Source organism: Mastacembelus armatus, chromosome 21 (genome assembly GCF_900324485.2).
Source record: "Mastacembelus armatus chromosome 21, fMasArm1.2, whole genome shotgun sequence".
In the NCBI taxonomy this organism is placed as follows: Eukaryota; Metazoa; Chordata; class Actinopteri; order Synbranchiformes; family Mastacembelidae; genus Mastacembelus; species Mastacembelus armatus.
This window is the reverse complement of record NC_046653.1, coordinates 16,830,955-16,847,045: the sequence shown is the minus strand read 5'-3', so window position 1 is coordinate 16,847,045 and position 16,091 is coordinate 16,830,955. Positions and strand designations below refer to the sequence as shown.

Here is a 16,091-nt window from a genome sequence, read left to right as displayed (position 1 = left end):
TTGTGATTGGCATTTTGTCTAATTTGTTTTGTTTCTCTTCATTCCAGGTCATACGAAAATCCCCAGGTACACTGTGACCTTGTTTGGACTATATGCACTCTCAGGTATCTACAGTATAAACATACACACTGGACAACGGCAAACAAAGACAGATAGACATATTTGGCCGTACACACAATAATTATCATCGGATAACTGATAAGAGGAGTGCTGGACATTTTGGCGCTGTCCAAGTCGGCACTTTGTTGTGTTTGTTGTGGAGACGGGCTTTGGTGTGTGTGTGTGTGTGTGCGTTAAAGTCTTGATAATTACTCATGCAAACAACAGACTCTGACAGTGGCGACAGGTTGAAGGTCAGGCAGCAGTGTTTTGGTTGTGGTATATCCTTGTTCAGAAAGCCACTTGACCTCTACATCCTGGTTGGAACAATATCCCTTTCACTCCCAATACTCCAAGCCAGCCATTATTGTCCAAGCGTGACTGTGACAGATTTTGGTGTGAAAACCTCTGTGTTGACACTTCTCATCGTTCATTCCTATTTTTGTCTTATAATCCATCTAGTCCACTACATTTGCCACAGCCCCCCAAACTCTCAATTACTAAATGTCTCAAGGGCATATGATAACTGATACTGAGAGCTTCCGACTGGCCAATCCATAGCACAGCTGACCTCATCTTGTCCTCTTCTATGTCTGCTGCCTGCCTACCCGCCCACTGCTTGTACCATCAACTCCTCAGGAAGCTAATAATCTCCTTCCTGTATCTGACACAGGACGTGGTGGCCAGCAGACCTCATGTGTGAAGGCGATGTGTGTGTGTGTATGTGTGTGTGTCTGTATGCATGTGCATATGTGTATGTGAATGCACTAACTCAAGCACAATGATTATTCAGCCATAAAGGAAGTCATAAAGAATTCCGCTGATCGCTATCGGTGTAGACAGGGGGAGTGGAGAGAAAATACAGCCACAGGGTATAATCGCAACACTAGACCAGAGCTGTATTGACACCCAAAGAAAGCTGCTGTCCAAGAGGCTGGGAGATTCCACATACCACTCACATTATTTTTAAATGTCACTAAATGTCATTCCGTGACAGTTAAAAGCTCAGGTCATGCTATACTAATATAAAAATGTGTTTTACTGTTGCTGGGTGGCTGCATGACAATTGTGTGTTTGGTGTGTGACATGTGCTTTGAGATTTATTGCGTTTAAAATATATTCCAGTGTGCATTGTGGCAGTCTAGTCACCAACTTTTTGGCAGCAGAATCATTTCATGCATTATACAGTGACAGAATTAACACAGTCCCTGTGCTCAGCTATGTTTTGCTCTAATTTCTAGTCTGCACAAGCTGTCAAGTGACTCAATTATCCAGTGTTATGCAAGGCTGTCTAGCAAATCGGTTAAAAACTACTATGCATGCATTCTGAGCAGCAGTCTATAGAACTGTACATGGGGGACACACACAGCTCCCTCATCTGGCACTGACTGAAGATCAGTAATGTCTTAGTGGGAGAGGACAGCAGAGAAGACCAAAAATGAGAAATTAAGCTCAACATTGCTCATGTATGAATGTAGGGTATCATACATTTGACGTACAAACATCGTTGGCAGACAATAACAGAAACATCGACTGTGTCCTCTATCTTCCTGACATCAGTGTTGATGCACACTGAATTATAACAGTAGAAGTTATAGTAGGGCCCTATCATTGTCCAATTGTAAGTGATCTCACGGAGATGTCCCACATAGGAAGCATCAAAAGGCCAAAGTTTAACAACGCACCAATAAACTAGCAGTTCTTACAACCTGGTTTTATACGACCCAATATCATACTAACACTCTGTTGGGACCAATAACTTGTGTCATTAATGACCACTGCTTATCCTGCCTCTTGACCTCGACAGCTGTCGTAAAAAGAAGTGGAATAAAGGCAGCTCCACCCATTTCTCCTTTTTATTCATTACTGAACTCATCATGGCTCTACCAGCCTTCAACCATTCTCCTTTTCATGCTCATCTCGTTAAAGTAGGCTAACTGTCGCTAGGCAGCTTCTCCTCTTCATTTTGATCAATAGAGCCATGATAATACTTTGATAACAAATGCTATAACTTGATGATGACAGCAAGATAATATATGAAGTGTAGAGTGAACTGTTGAAGGGAATTCGATTCTTTCTTGCTCTCTCTGTGTCCATCTGATTCAGAGCCTTTCACTCGCTCCTTGTCTGTCTCAACCTGCTCCTTGTTTTCCTTGTAGTGGCCTTGATGTTGTAATCCACACCTGGACAGGCGCCAAGCATGTCTGCAGACACCTGTGTCAGACGGACTGTGAAAAACAAGAGTTAAAAGAACAGATCCCACCCCTTCATCTTTTTGCTTCCTCACTCCCCTCCACATCCTGCTCGGTACCCCTTAATCCTCATTAGTGTGAATTAGAAATATGACTTTCTTCCATTTGTTTTGGCCCTGTGGTCAGTCTGCGATAAACTGTCAGTGTACCCCTCCATACGCTTTTACTTATTAAACAGAATCTGTTTCCTGTTCTCTCTCTCCCGTATATATGACCACAAACACTCAGAAAGACACAGGGAAAGAAGTGGACCTCTGCTAAATCTGCGTCATGCAATAAGTCTCATTCTTTCTTTGCACAAACCACTGTGTATAATGAATGCCCTGCACATTACTCATAACACATAAGTTCATATACCAGTTGTTTGGATAACCATTATTTTTGCCTTTCCAAAATAACCCAAAAGAAGATCCTGAGGCCAGATCTAACAATAAAAGATCTTTAGAATATAAAGTGCCCCAAAGATCCCTTCGGATTTTTCATACATAATCTCCTGAAGCTAAGGTCCTGGTATCTCTCAAAGCAGCAGGATTCTGTTCCTATTTAAACACCATTCACGGTATTTGGTGATTCTGTTAAGGTTTCAGAGGGCCCACAGTGGATCCAGCATGTTGCCATGGTTACAGATAAGGCTGTGTGCCGCCTATGGCAAGACCACAGAGCAAAAGACTGTGAATTTTAGTACAGCTGTTTGTATTGTATTGTAATATTTGTATTTGCAAATATGTCTGATTATGGGTACTTGTATGTGTATCGGCATAAGCAGAATTCTTTCAAAGTGAAAAAAGTACATTCTTATTCAATGAGAACTGCATGTACTGAATTCATCAATAAGCTCATGTTCATCTCTAAAGGTTAGTGTGTTTGGAAAATATATCTTCAGTTACTGAAAAATTCCTGTCAGGAACGGATTGGTATTTGCTGTGAAGGAGGAACAGTCTGTCTTGCTCTATGTTTAATCTTTGTGTGTGTGTGTGTGCATAGCAAATGCTTTACTCCATGTACTTCAGCTGACTGAGAGAAAGGGCTGTTGTCCATGCTGCTTTGACAGCTCTGGGGAATGTGGGGTGTTAAGCACTGTAAATTAAACCTACCTTCAGCTGTGTAACGTTCTGTTCCCAACCTGGGAACACTGAGCCCTGTGGCACAGTGGCAGATATAAGTTTGAGTGCTTCTTAGTAACTTATTCAAGCAGAGCAAGGTGACCTGCTAGTGTCATGTCAGCCATTTGTGCAACAAGAAGAGCTGAAAGTTCTGCTTTCTCCCAAGAAATGTTAAGGCTGTGCATTACCACTAATGTCTGTTATGTAAATGTTCTGTGATAGCTTTATGCAAACATGACTCGACAGCTAGAAAAAAATGTTAGGTAAGATGCCGAGCTTGCGATCATTGGCATACAAGTGCCAAACAGTCTTCCAAAATTTAACAATCAAAATCTGAAAATACAATGAAAAGCAAAAAAAAAAAAAAAAAAAAAAAAATCTATATGTATATATATATATATATTTAACTTTTTTTTTTTTAATTTAGTTTGGTAAATCAAACATTTCTTGTGTTGATCATTTTGGAAGTTAGTGACAAACAACCTATTTTACCCTTAATTTGAAAGACTTAAGCCTCTATGTTGAAAACAGGAACAGCAAAGTTGAAATGTGACAACGCCTTTTACTTCTAACTGCCATGATTTCTATTCTTCCCTTTTATGCTCATTGTGAACATTGCATCAGTAACATGTTCCTGCTATCCTTAATGCTCAGCAGTAGATCAGGCTGGCAACCATGGTAAATGTTTGCCTTGTAATGTCTAGAAACAAAGATACAAAGGTACTAATGCCAGCCGGTAACTGCAAATAAGCATGCAGACAACTGCCAACTGTGATGTTTAACAATGATTTTATTGGGCCATTTCACAAAGAAGAGGGAGCCTCTTGGCCACAAATACCAAATATTTCCAATAAACAAGAAGCACACCTCTCAATGTCTGTAAAATGACTGCACATTTATTGTAGATCTGTAAATGTGTGTTTCATATTTTTGTGCCTCTCCCTACCCACCTTCTTGTATCCCTACCAGATGGGTTGCACTCTCAGTATGGAGAGCCACAGCTATAAAGTGCAACAGTTTAATTCAAGCACACTCATACATGCTCAGCACCCATGCAACTCTCTATCTTTGTGCTGTGTTTTATATCAATCATTATATTTAGATTACATGCCAAATCCAACACACGTATTTACTCCTAATGATTTTCTCCATACCAATATCTTCAAAATCAGGTGTCAAAATATGACACAAAAGTAACCCAGAGATTTGGTGGGGATGTACTGGTGAGGATCAGACCACCCTGATAGGATAAGGAGATGAGAACTATCTGGTGGGAGGATTTGAACTGGAAGGGTGCCATTGCTCACACAAGCCAGACATGCAAAGAGAGTGCATGGTTGGAAGACTGGTTGACTACATGGACAGAAGTAATACATTCAGCAACATTTAATTGCACACCTGATATGCTGTACTGTATGCAAATATTGTGCCAGTGCTGCAAATGTGATGAGGACATTATGACCACATACTGCAGTGCATACATCTAGAAAACATTTAATACATTGTTAGACATTTTCCACATGTGGAGGATTAGCGCTGTAAGATGCATACCATATAACATTCTCAACTGTCTGTTTAGTTTGTGGCATATGAACATGAGTCTGACTATCTCACTGTGAAACTAATTCATTATATTGTAAGAATAATATTTAGAAAAATCTCATTGAAAGCCCCAATTACAAATATATATAAAATAAAAACAAATATAATTACTTATTGTCAAAGTAGCACTCTACTTCTACTACAACTCAGTTAATTTCCCCAAACAACTATAGAGATGAATAAAATGCAACCTGTCACCCTAATGGAGCTGTTGCTCTGATGTTAAGCATCCTAGGTTTAAGGGCAAAAACATTCCTTTATTGACTACTGGCTTCCCATCATTATAGAAATGCATTGTCAAACTTTTATCTTTAAAAAATAAATGTCTCCATAAAACAACATTTAAAGATAATATTTCTTCTCAAACTGTGTTGTTATTGTGATTGCTGGTTCTTTGAATAATCATTCTCTTTTATTGCTGACTATTTCTAAGCATTGCAACAATATGTCAGATATGTATACAATGCATGGTTGGAAAACTGCATTTCAATTTTACTATAACATCTGTCATCTTGCGCTACAAAAAATCATAATAAAACACAGAGATATATACATCCACAGGGGTAAAGCATGGATATAAATAATTCACCATACATATGCATGTACACTGATACAGTCTTTGTGTACGTGTGGGAATGAGTTTTTTATTCTTAATCCTTAAACAGAAAACAAATACAGATGGTCTGCAGTCAAAGGTAAAGGACAAGGCAGCTCACTGAAGCACTCTTCAGCAGATCTTCGTTCACCCATAATGAGGAGCCATCCATGATAATTAAATTACTTATACCTTTTAAGTAGGCCAATTATGAGATTTAATTAGTTAGCAAATGGTTGATTAGATTGTTAACTAATGCTTGGTATAAAAAGTGCTACAGAACTATGTGGTGCTGATTGTCATTCACACTTGGGAGAGGGTAGGCATGAGGCGAACTCAGATCGCTTTAAATAGACACACGACACACAAGTATACATATATATAGGATCAAAGGAAAATGGTTTGTCACTGTGGCTCTTACAGATGCTGAGAGTACAAATGGTTTGGGTTCTTTTTTCTAATCTTTCTTTTTACTTCAGACAGTAGAGATAACTGAAAAGAGCCTGAGCACCACACAAGGGCGAGGTCTATGGGATGAAGCTGAAAGACATCTAATGTTTCCCTCTTATGACCAGGCTGTGCTGCCTGTTGAAAAATGCGATTTTACCATGTCTGTTCAAAATTCATAGAATACATGACAAATCTCACTTTCAAATGTGCAGGTCCATGGAGTTAGTTGGTGCTTGCAGAAACCCCCACTGAGAACATAAGAGCTAAAATGGTATGTGGAATTGCCTTCTACCCCATTCTCTACAGACGTATAGACCACAGTATAGACCATATGTTTACTTGTGTAAATATGCTACACAGCAAAAAAGGCTCCTTGTTGGAAAGCTTGAGGTGGAAAAGGCAACAGTGCAGCACAATGGTTACGCTAACAGAGCTTCATGTTGTGATGGAAACAATGCACTGGGCATGGGCACATTTTCAGTTCCCAGGCATTCTACCTTACATTTTTTTCTAATTTTTCTTGATCCTTCTATGATACAGAAACTGATCCTAACCCCAACCCCAACCCAACTTTAACCCTAACCCTAAGTACATGCTATATCCATATTCTGTTTTAAAGGTACTTGAAATTATCTTTCTACCACTAGAGGGTCTAGTGAGGGTCTAGTCAAACTTTACTAAAGACAGCATCCAGTCCGACACTATCTCACTAAAATGAATACATTTGGCAATCCAGTAGAATGCTCTGGTTAGTGCTAATGCCAGGTTTCAATTAACGCTTCTTATAACCTTTTGCTCGGTGGCAGACAGGGGCTAATTTGAAGACTGTATTTCGACATCACAGTATATGGTCGCTGGAATAACAACAGAAGGGTTGTATCATGGATGGAGATACTATGAAGACATGATGTCCCGGCTCATTTTCACTTGATTTATCAGATAATGTAAAATCTCAGTTAAGGCAGCTGGTAGAAGTGTTGGAGTGAGAACAGAGGACTATTTTTTAATTCATTACTGAAATGTGGACTACATAGGCCTGTGTCTGTAGCAACATTACAAACACAATTTTAGTTAATTACTGTTTCCCCTATGGGCCTCTCTGTGCCTTACCTGACTGACATTTCTTTGTACATGTGCTTATCCTTGTGTTTAAAAATTGGGTGAAAAAGTGTGTCTCAGTCTGTCTCATCTCGTCAGCAATATGGAGCCTTGTTAATTGCCGTGTTAATTAGCTTTATCATTAAAGACAGCCTCGGCGTGGCTGCTGATGTGCTGACTGCTGGACAAATGGGGAGTGGAAGAAGGATGATTTCAGTGACTGCTGTCTGGATTCAAGGAGGGTGGAGCAGGCAGGATTTATCTTCTGTTACTGATCTGCTGTCAATGATTTATCACTTTGTTTTCCTTTTTTAAAAGCATACAAGCACAGGATCACCGTGGTTCCACATCAAGACGCAGATAGCAAGAGTGTACTGGAGGTTTTATCAAGTTCAGATGGGGGGTGACAGGGTTTGTATGGTGGATTTGCTGAAAGTGCATATATTTGTTGAGCTATTGACACAATACTTATTTATGCACAAGGGCTGATGAGAACTGTGTTTGTGAAAAGTTTTGGGATAAAGTTTGTAGCTAAAAATGGCACAAAGCTACTGCATTTGATCTCAAATACTTTCCAGGGTAAAGAGTACTTTGCAACAAAATATAATAATAATTATTATTATATTATATTCAGCATATTCAGGCTTTAGGTTAAGAAAATATATTTAATTTATACTATGCTGCTGTAATTTATATACCTAAAATGCAAGATTCATAACTTCTTTTCAGAATGAGCTTTTTACACTGAAGGTTTTGTCTACACTTTAATACAAGATTTTAAATTGACCATTTTATTAGATTGCAGATTGTAAAGTCATTTGTGTTTGTTTTGTTTTTTGCTGACTTTAAGGCAGCACAAATGAATCCTACACGACTTGCAAATGTCAAAACGCTGATTTGGCAAATTTCCTAGCAAACATTTACTTATTTATACCCAAAACAAGCTTTTTTCAGACTTACGTTTCTGAAATGTAGGTTCAATATCCACAATGTTTTTTTTTAATGCTATTTTGGTTTTCACCAAATTATATGGTGAAAAAATATGTGGCTTTAAAGCAGCTAAATGCACCACCATATTAACCAGCAAGCTGTAACTTATTCTGTCTGCCAGTGTAGCTATGTCGGTGACTTATGGTGAGTTTATCCCTGCCGTTTCACCACAAACATCTGCCTCGTGCAGCTGGAAATGATGAGAGTAGGGTTGTTGAGATCGATGCAACAATGAGCTGAAAGCCACCATATGTTCCTTAGAGCTGCAGAGTTAGAAATTCTTTGTAAGTGTGTCATTATGAGCAACATTTTCACATTACAGTCTCTGTTGTTTATATGAAATGAGAATAAGCACAGCTTTAAGAACATGATTTAAACAGTGAATTTGTGTCTCTCCAATGTCTAATCTGTGATGGATGTGTCTGGACAGAAAGACCTCAAAGACGTTAATTGAAAATTGAGACAGTGTTGAGATGACGCTATTGATTTTCACACTCCCAGTGAGCACTGCACAGAAGTGTGCCATTGCACGAAATGAATGAAGAGGGAACAACCGTGAGTTCAAAGGAGGAAAGAGAAAATGACACTGGAGAGGAGAAGGAGCACAGAGGGCAAAAACCAAAGAGAAGGGGATCATGAGGTTGGAAGAGGTAGTAAAATGGGTTTGAAAAATAGACATCATGGAGCCTTTAAATCCTTGGAAAAGATCTACCATCCTTTCTGGGTTATGTATGTTATAAGCATACAGCTAAGGGAGCAGCCCTTCTAACCTGTGCCTTTTCTTCACAGCATCGATTAGGCTGGAGCAGGCTGGTCCCCAGGCTGTTTATAAGTCAACATAAACCTACAAACTCTCCAACCACTGCTCAAGTAATCAATAGAGGTGGGACTTGTGTTTACGTCTGTTTCTCATGGCTGTTGAAATGTCACAGATGGTGGAACATGTTTCATCTGCCTCCTCTCTCTTGCTGTTCTTTCTTTTACAAGCACATGCACAAACATAAACACAAACAGCACTGTATGCCAGTATATCTCTGGTGAATACATAAAGACGGTTTGCAGACCAAGGTAAGCACATGTGATCAATAACTTGCCTCTTCCTAATCACTGTGCATACCACATACAGTAGTTCCCTCTTTCCCAACACTCCCACAGGCACCGTGTTGAGAAAACATTCAGTGTTTCCTAGGAACAATAACAATCTGGTTCATTTCAGCATGAGATGATGCAAACATTTTATGCAAATACTGATTGGAAACAGTCATCTTCTTTGTTTGCCTGAATGGCAGGGAAATACTGTAAATGGGAACTTTGTGTCTTGCTCTACAGAACACAGACCAGTAGGTACAAGAACACAACTAGCAGCACATTGGCTTGGTGGTTAGTACTGTTGCCTCAAAGCAAGAAGGTTCCTGGTTCAAAACCCATCAGGAGCCTTTCTGTGTGGAGTTTGCATGTTCTCCCTGTGCTTGTGTGGGTTTCCTTCCACAGTCCAAAAACATGTATGTCAGGTTGATTGGTGACTCTAAATTGCCCATAGGAGTGAGTGTGAGTGTGTGAGGTTGTTTGTCTGTATGTGGCCCTGTGATGGACTGGAGACCTGTCCAGGGTGTACCCCTGCCTTTCACCCAAAGAGAGCTGGGATAGGCTCCAGCAGACCCTAATTAGGAATAAGCGGGTATAGATAATGGATGGATAGTTACTAAGACATTGTTGCTTCTCACAGGCAATTACAGCAGAGAATATAATTTATTTAAATGGCCCTCTGCATGAAGTGCATCAGTGTTCAATGCAGTCATGCTTCTGCCATCACCTGCGGATGCACAAGACCCAGCTGTGATACCTGGTAATTGTGTTAAATTAAATTGTCAAGCTTTCTGCTACAGTACTGGTAGAAAATACACTGATAACTGTAGGTCGACCACTCGAAATTCATAGTCATTTTTAAAGCAGGTAAATAAGAGCAGGATGCTCATTTCTGCCTTCTCACTGAAATATAGGTCATAGCTTCCAGAGTTGATTGTTGCCTATTAAACATAGGGTGTTAAAAAGTTTAAAATTATTATTATGCATTATTATGTTTTCTACCCATATGCTATGTTTCTGTGTTAACATTTAAAACTATTTTATAACACATATACTGCAGTTTTATTAAACACCAGTGAGTTCTAGGGCACAGTCAAAGGTGACGAAGGCAAAAGGCTTTATAGTCTTTGAATTTTGTTATTCTGCTGCACAAATAATATTTAGAAGTTGTAATCTGCATAAAATGACAGTTGTGAACATTTTCAGTTGAAGTAGATACATGATAGGCAAACACACCATACCAAATAAATGGATTTTTATTTGACCTAAATCATAAGCACAGGATGGAAAAAACAGGTGTATTAGAGGGCCATGGTGTGCATGGTTGAGTTAAAAAACATATGCTGAAAGAAAGTAAACCGAAGCTCTGCAGGCGAAACAGCAGAATTGCTGCATGCTGCACTGGGGAGGCCTTACAGATGTCAGCACATCAGACCAACAATCCTCCCAGTTCCAACTGCAGATGTGTGAATAAGAAAATCAAAGAGAGGGAGAATGCTGCTTTGTGAAAAGTAAAAAGTAAAATTTTGTTCAAGTTTGTAGATGTCTGAAAGTTTATATGTGCTCATGTCATTACAATTTGGATGCATCTACAACAATTATGTCAGCCTATGTGAAACTGGTTATGCCAGGAGGAGAAAGAAAACAGTGTGGAGAAAGAGGGACTTTCTTCTTCTTTCTTTCTTTTGTGTGTGTGTGTGTGTGTGTGTGTGTGTGTTTGTGTGTGTCCCAACATCAAACATGTTATATGCTTATATGGGTGAGGCCCATGTGGATAGATGCATTCTGGAGCAAAGAATCCAGAAAAAAGAAAAGAACTTATGGCGTAATGATAATTCAATAAACCAGCTAGTTTTGCTTCTACAGCCTGAATCACAGTCTTCCAAACATGTACTGTATTCCAAACAAAGTTGCACATGGAACACAAAGGTGACATTTTGACTCTAAAAAAGGAAAAGATATTGCACCTCATTCACCTAACTAGGATTTTCTCTATAGTTTGCAAGCAACACCATGCCAGTAGCCACTGGCATGAACAGAGAAATCTTTCTCAGCATTAAAGTGTAAAAATGTACAGTGCCTACACTCTTCTCATGTGCATCATGCACAGAAACAAGCATACAGAAATGTATTTTATATTTAGTAGCTTCAGTGTCCACAATGAAAACTATTAAAACTAAAGTCAGTGTAATGAAAAAAGTATTATCCTCATCTTTACTTCTTTTACCTTTAAGAACAATGTACACATATTTACAGTCCTCTGACAGGATTATGTTTTCAGTTATATACCTTGGAGGTTTCTGATCCTGGAGCATCTACTATACACACCTGGCTGCGTATGAGTCAGCACCCTCAGGTAGAAGCTGTTTACAGTGATAAATACTGACACATAAACTTCAAATACAGGCTCCCACACTCTGAGGTGAAGCTTTCCAGAGACTACTGCTGGGAGGAAACATTCCACTAAGTTACTATAGCAGATTATTAATGTGGGAAGACACTGTTCAATTGTTCCAGCTGACATGACTTGTGCTTGTCTTGACCTGATTCTGAACAGAAACCACCAGCACAGGTTAATAAATACCTGGAGGAGCAGCCTCTTATTCTGGGAAATGTCACTTCACACTGCTTATATTAGGCTCTGCAAAGAAATTAAACCTCTTTAAGTGCTGGTTCACCTAAATTGCTTAAAAATATTTGTTCACCTATCCCTGGTGGTAGCTGGCTATGCAGAGAATTATGATCTGTTTTCAAGACTTCAACCTCCAACAAAATACATTGGAGATGTGTGTCTGGGTGTCAACTATGTTAATCTGCCTTTTATGCCAATGTAAAACATATTTATCATGAAAAAAAAAAAAAAAACCTAACCTGGCACAAAGGTTATTTACCCCCTAACTCTAATCTCAGCCATCTAACTACATTAAATCATCACTCTAAAATGTATTGATTTATGTTTTGGGGAATTGCTTTTAGGCCCTAAAAGGATCCCCACAATATGAGCAGATTTATGTTTCCACAACACAAGTGTTACCAGCCCCACACTAACAACACATAGAAAGACTGACATTCACGCAATTGTGCTTTATTGCTGTACAGGTACAGTACTTATAAAACATTAGGAACATAATAATTATGAAATATCACATACAATTCTTTTCACAAATACATATGTATGCAGGTTAAAATATACTGTATGTCATGTACAAAAGAAGTACACTAAAAAAACAACACAATGAAAGGCAGTGAGATACTCCTGCTTAGGTGCTAAAATAATGTGTCTCTGGTAAACTCTACATGAACTAGGGATAATAAAATGGTCATTCTGCACTGGCTGTAGCACCAGAGAGCTGATCTCAGAGCAGAGGATTTATAGATTCATGACTAACAAAGATGACCGACAGTAATCCTGGATCCACTGTTTGCTATGCTTACAACACACTTGAGTTAGGTCATCGGGGATTGTATATGACGGAGCTGATATGTGCCTGGGCTGGTCCAGTTAAAGGTGAACAAGGATGGATGATGAGACAATGTAGTGATTCACAGTGCGGTAGGAAGCAGTTCTTCACATTAGACAGCTTCCCTCAGCATGATCACATTATACGGGGCTAGGCCGAACGTGTGGTCATGCAAGGTAAAATGTATTAATACGTTTTTAAAGACAATAAAAAAACAAATAATCTCCTTATTTTATGATCTCAATAAACATGGTGACACACAAAACACATGAATAACCAGAACCCTAATCAAAATAAATGTAAGTCTATAAATTCTCTTTCATTGGCATTTGCAAAGTTAACTAGCTTGGTCTTGGTTCTTGTTAACATATGGTTGGTTGATTTTGTTTGATCACAGATGGGATGGTGCAGAATTGCACCGTCATGAAAGTGTCTAATGTAGTTCTGCAATGCAGCACTACTCATGCAACCCCACTCAGAGCACACATGGTGTGAATCATGGAACAAATCAATGCCTTAATGTTAAAAACTTGCTTTAAAGAATATGCTGCATACATAACTTTTAAAGACAATAATCACATTAAGTAGTCAGGTACAGTCTTTAGATACAGATGCATGTTCTAGTAATAAGGTTACACAGGGTTTCATTGATATGCAGAGTCAGATAAAAATGTGCATTAGTACATTCAGCCAGTCAGTCAAAAATGCAATTCAGCTGATTTGCCACCTCTGTTGTGAATAATTCCTCTTGCATATTTGTGCACCTTCACGCACTGACAGCAGCTGAGATTGATCCTCCGATGGTTCTGCTAATTCGTCTGAGGCTGAATCAATCAGACACATTGTGGGTGATCAGTGGGAATGAGAAATCAATTAGAACTACTGATACTTTGCGGCTTTTACATTTCAGACCAATCTTCAAGGATCAAACAGCTTGTCAAGAGACACCCAGCCCATTACAGAACACGACAACACATAAACATTGTGTAATAAAACATCCATATACAATTAAAACGTCTGCCTTGCATCAACAGAACAACAGATTCAAGATAAGGGGGAACTAAATAATATTAAATAGTGTATAAAGAATTTCATAGCCATAGACAATCATTCTGAAAAAAAAAAAAAAACAACAGATATTCACATTTTAAAATAAATCTCTTCTCTTTACCTCAGTCATTGCATCGAACCCAAGACATTCTTAAATCTCAGTTTCACCATCATAGACAGTATTATCTCATCTCTTCCTCCAGTTCATTCTCTGTGCTTTTCTCTTATAGTAAAAACTAGAACATATGACAGTGGTCAGTATTTACATTGTGATTACCATGGAAACACCCGTAGAGCCGGTTTGATCCATTACGTAGGTGATGATGGCAGTTGTTGGGGTCAGTTTGTTGAGGTCAAGTGTGAAAAGGAGATGAAGAGAGGAAAAGAAAGGTAGTGGGCTTCTGTGAGGACACTCCCACGATGGAGGGATCTGTACAATGATCAAGTTCATCTGTGCGTGAGTTCCTGAGCTCTGCACAGTCTCCTGAACGACACCCAACACATGAAGCTGTTCAGGTGTCGATGAGACAAAATGAGAGTTAAGTTGTTACTTTTCAAGCGTAGACTGTTGTTGTTTTATCTCCTCTTTTCAACATGTTCTTTAGATTTATTTTGAAACAGCCCACTGAATCACCACTGAACCGCAGTAACAGCTATGATTTGGTCATTTGTCAGTCTGTACATATATCAGTATATGGGGAGTAATGTGTACATCCGTTTTCATAACTATGCTTGTTAGTTCAGACATGTCTTTCACAAGTTGTTTCACTTTGGCACAGTTTATTGTCACCAACATCAACTTTATACCTGTCAGCTAAAGTTTCATTTTTCTAGCTTTACCTTTATCCCCTAAACCAGGGGTAGCCAATCCTGGTGCTCAGGAGCTACTGCCCTGCTTGTTTTCCATTTGTACCCCTGCCCTTTTAGTTTCTGACTGAGTGAACACTCCTGATCCAGGTAATCAGCAGTGTGTAGGACAGGGATAGTTGGAAAACAAGCAGGTTAGTGGCTCTCGAGGACCAGTGTAGGCTACCCCTGCTTTAAACCAAACCGTGTTTTATTGTTTGATCCCCTTCTTATAGTAAAGGTAAGTGCAGGAGTTTGCATTTTGGCCAGAGGGTTTTGTTCCTCAAAGGCTGGTGGTAATAATGGGGAAAAGAAATGCACCTTGGGATATTACTGAGGTTACCCTGACCCCTGGTCGCTTGTTGCCAGGGCTGCAGTAGCACTTATAGCCCAAACGGTGAGAGGCTAAATAAGAGCTGTGTACCTGAAAAAGGTCCCTAGACAAAGCCAGTACACTGATGCTAAAAACCAGACGTGTCCAAAGGCATCAGTCGACTTGTAAACTTTAGAGAGGTCTGAGACTGTGGGGGTGTGGGCGCACACATACAAGCACTCATGGGGTCACCACAGATGGGAACGTCACATGACACCACATCAAGTATAATCAGCACCATGTTTTGGGGTGTAGCTCCTTTGTGTGCAGCAGTACATCATGATAGGCTGAGATACAGAGGGCCCTTTAATATCTGACTACCATGAACACACTGCTACTTGGCTGTTTAATCCATCAGTGGGCATCATACATATTATCTCAGATGAACTGAGATAAATAATAAGGTCATCTTCATTTTTTTCAGTCTCTTTTTGTTAATAAATAATTTGATCACAAAATATCCCTAGGCTGCCAAGAACCTCTACTGGGTCTGCTTTCCACTCATTTTTCATGTTTAACAGTTGTCAGTCTCATATAGTGCTGTGCTTCTATCATAAAGGTTGGGACATCCTCCACAGTTGAAGTCAAAGGCAGAGAGGAAGGACCTGCAGCCAAGGGGCTAGGCTCATGCTTTGGGGCTTGGAGCTTCAGTCTAACCCCTGGGCATGGCGATTGCTTGGTCCACATTCAAAAATAAATAAATAAATCAAAAAGCAATAAGAGCATGTGTGAGTGTGGTTGAAGAGAAAGAGAGGGAAGAACATCATAGCCAAAACATGCGACTGCATCACACAGCTTCTGTCATGGAGAGGCCTTCCTGTTGGTCCAGAGCAGCGTGGGGGGCAGAGGAGGGCACTGAGGCGGACGGTGTTTCCAATCCCCCCGCCCCTCACACTGCGTTCGTTGCCACCGCCGAAGCTTTCCCATGGCGGCGCTCTCATCCCTGGTGGGCAAAGGGAACCTCTGGAACACCTGCAGAGATAGAAGAAGAGGAGAGTAGAGCACGTTTACATTCAACTCACACGCTGAACAATTATTTTCTCCTTGATGAAAAGACAAGTTAATGACAGAAAGCGGATGTGACCA

At 39.7% G+C, this 16,091-nt stretch overlaps 1 protein-coding gene across 8 annotated transcripts in view; it reads right to left on the bottom strand.

Annotated features, from left to right (window-relative positions):
• Positions 1 to 12,429: 12,429 nt before the first annotated feature.
• Positions 12,430 to 16,091, bottom strand: part of myo16 (myosin XVI) — an 84,650-nt gene continuing 80,988 nt past the window's right edge. For 4 of the 8 annotated variants that reach the window (XM_026294615.1, XM_026294613.1, XM_026294610.1 and 1 more), the window contains one exon: positions 15,807 to 15,977. In XM_026294615.1, the coding sequence (XP_026150400.1) occupies positions 15,807 to 15,977 (171 nt within the window). Of the gene's footprint in view, positions 15,978 to 16,091 lie in introns of all 8 variants that reach the window. The other 4 variants (XM_026294616.1, XM_026294611.1, XM_026294617.1 and 1 more) reach the window with 2 other exon arrangements.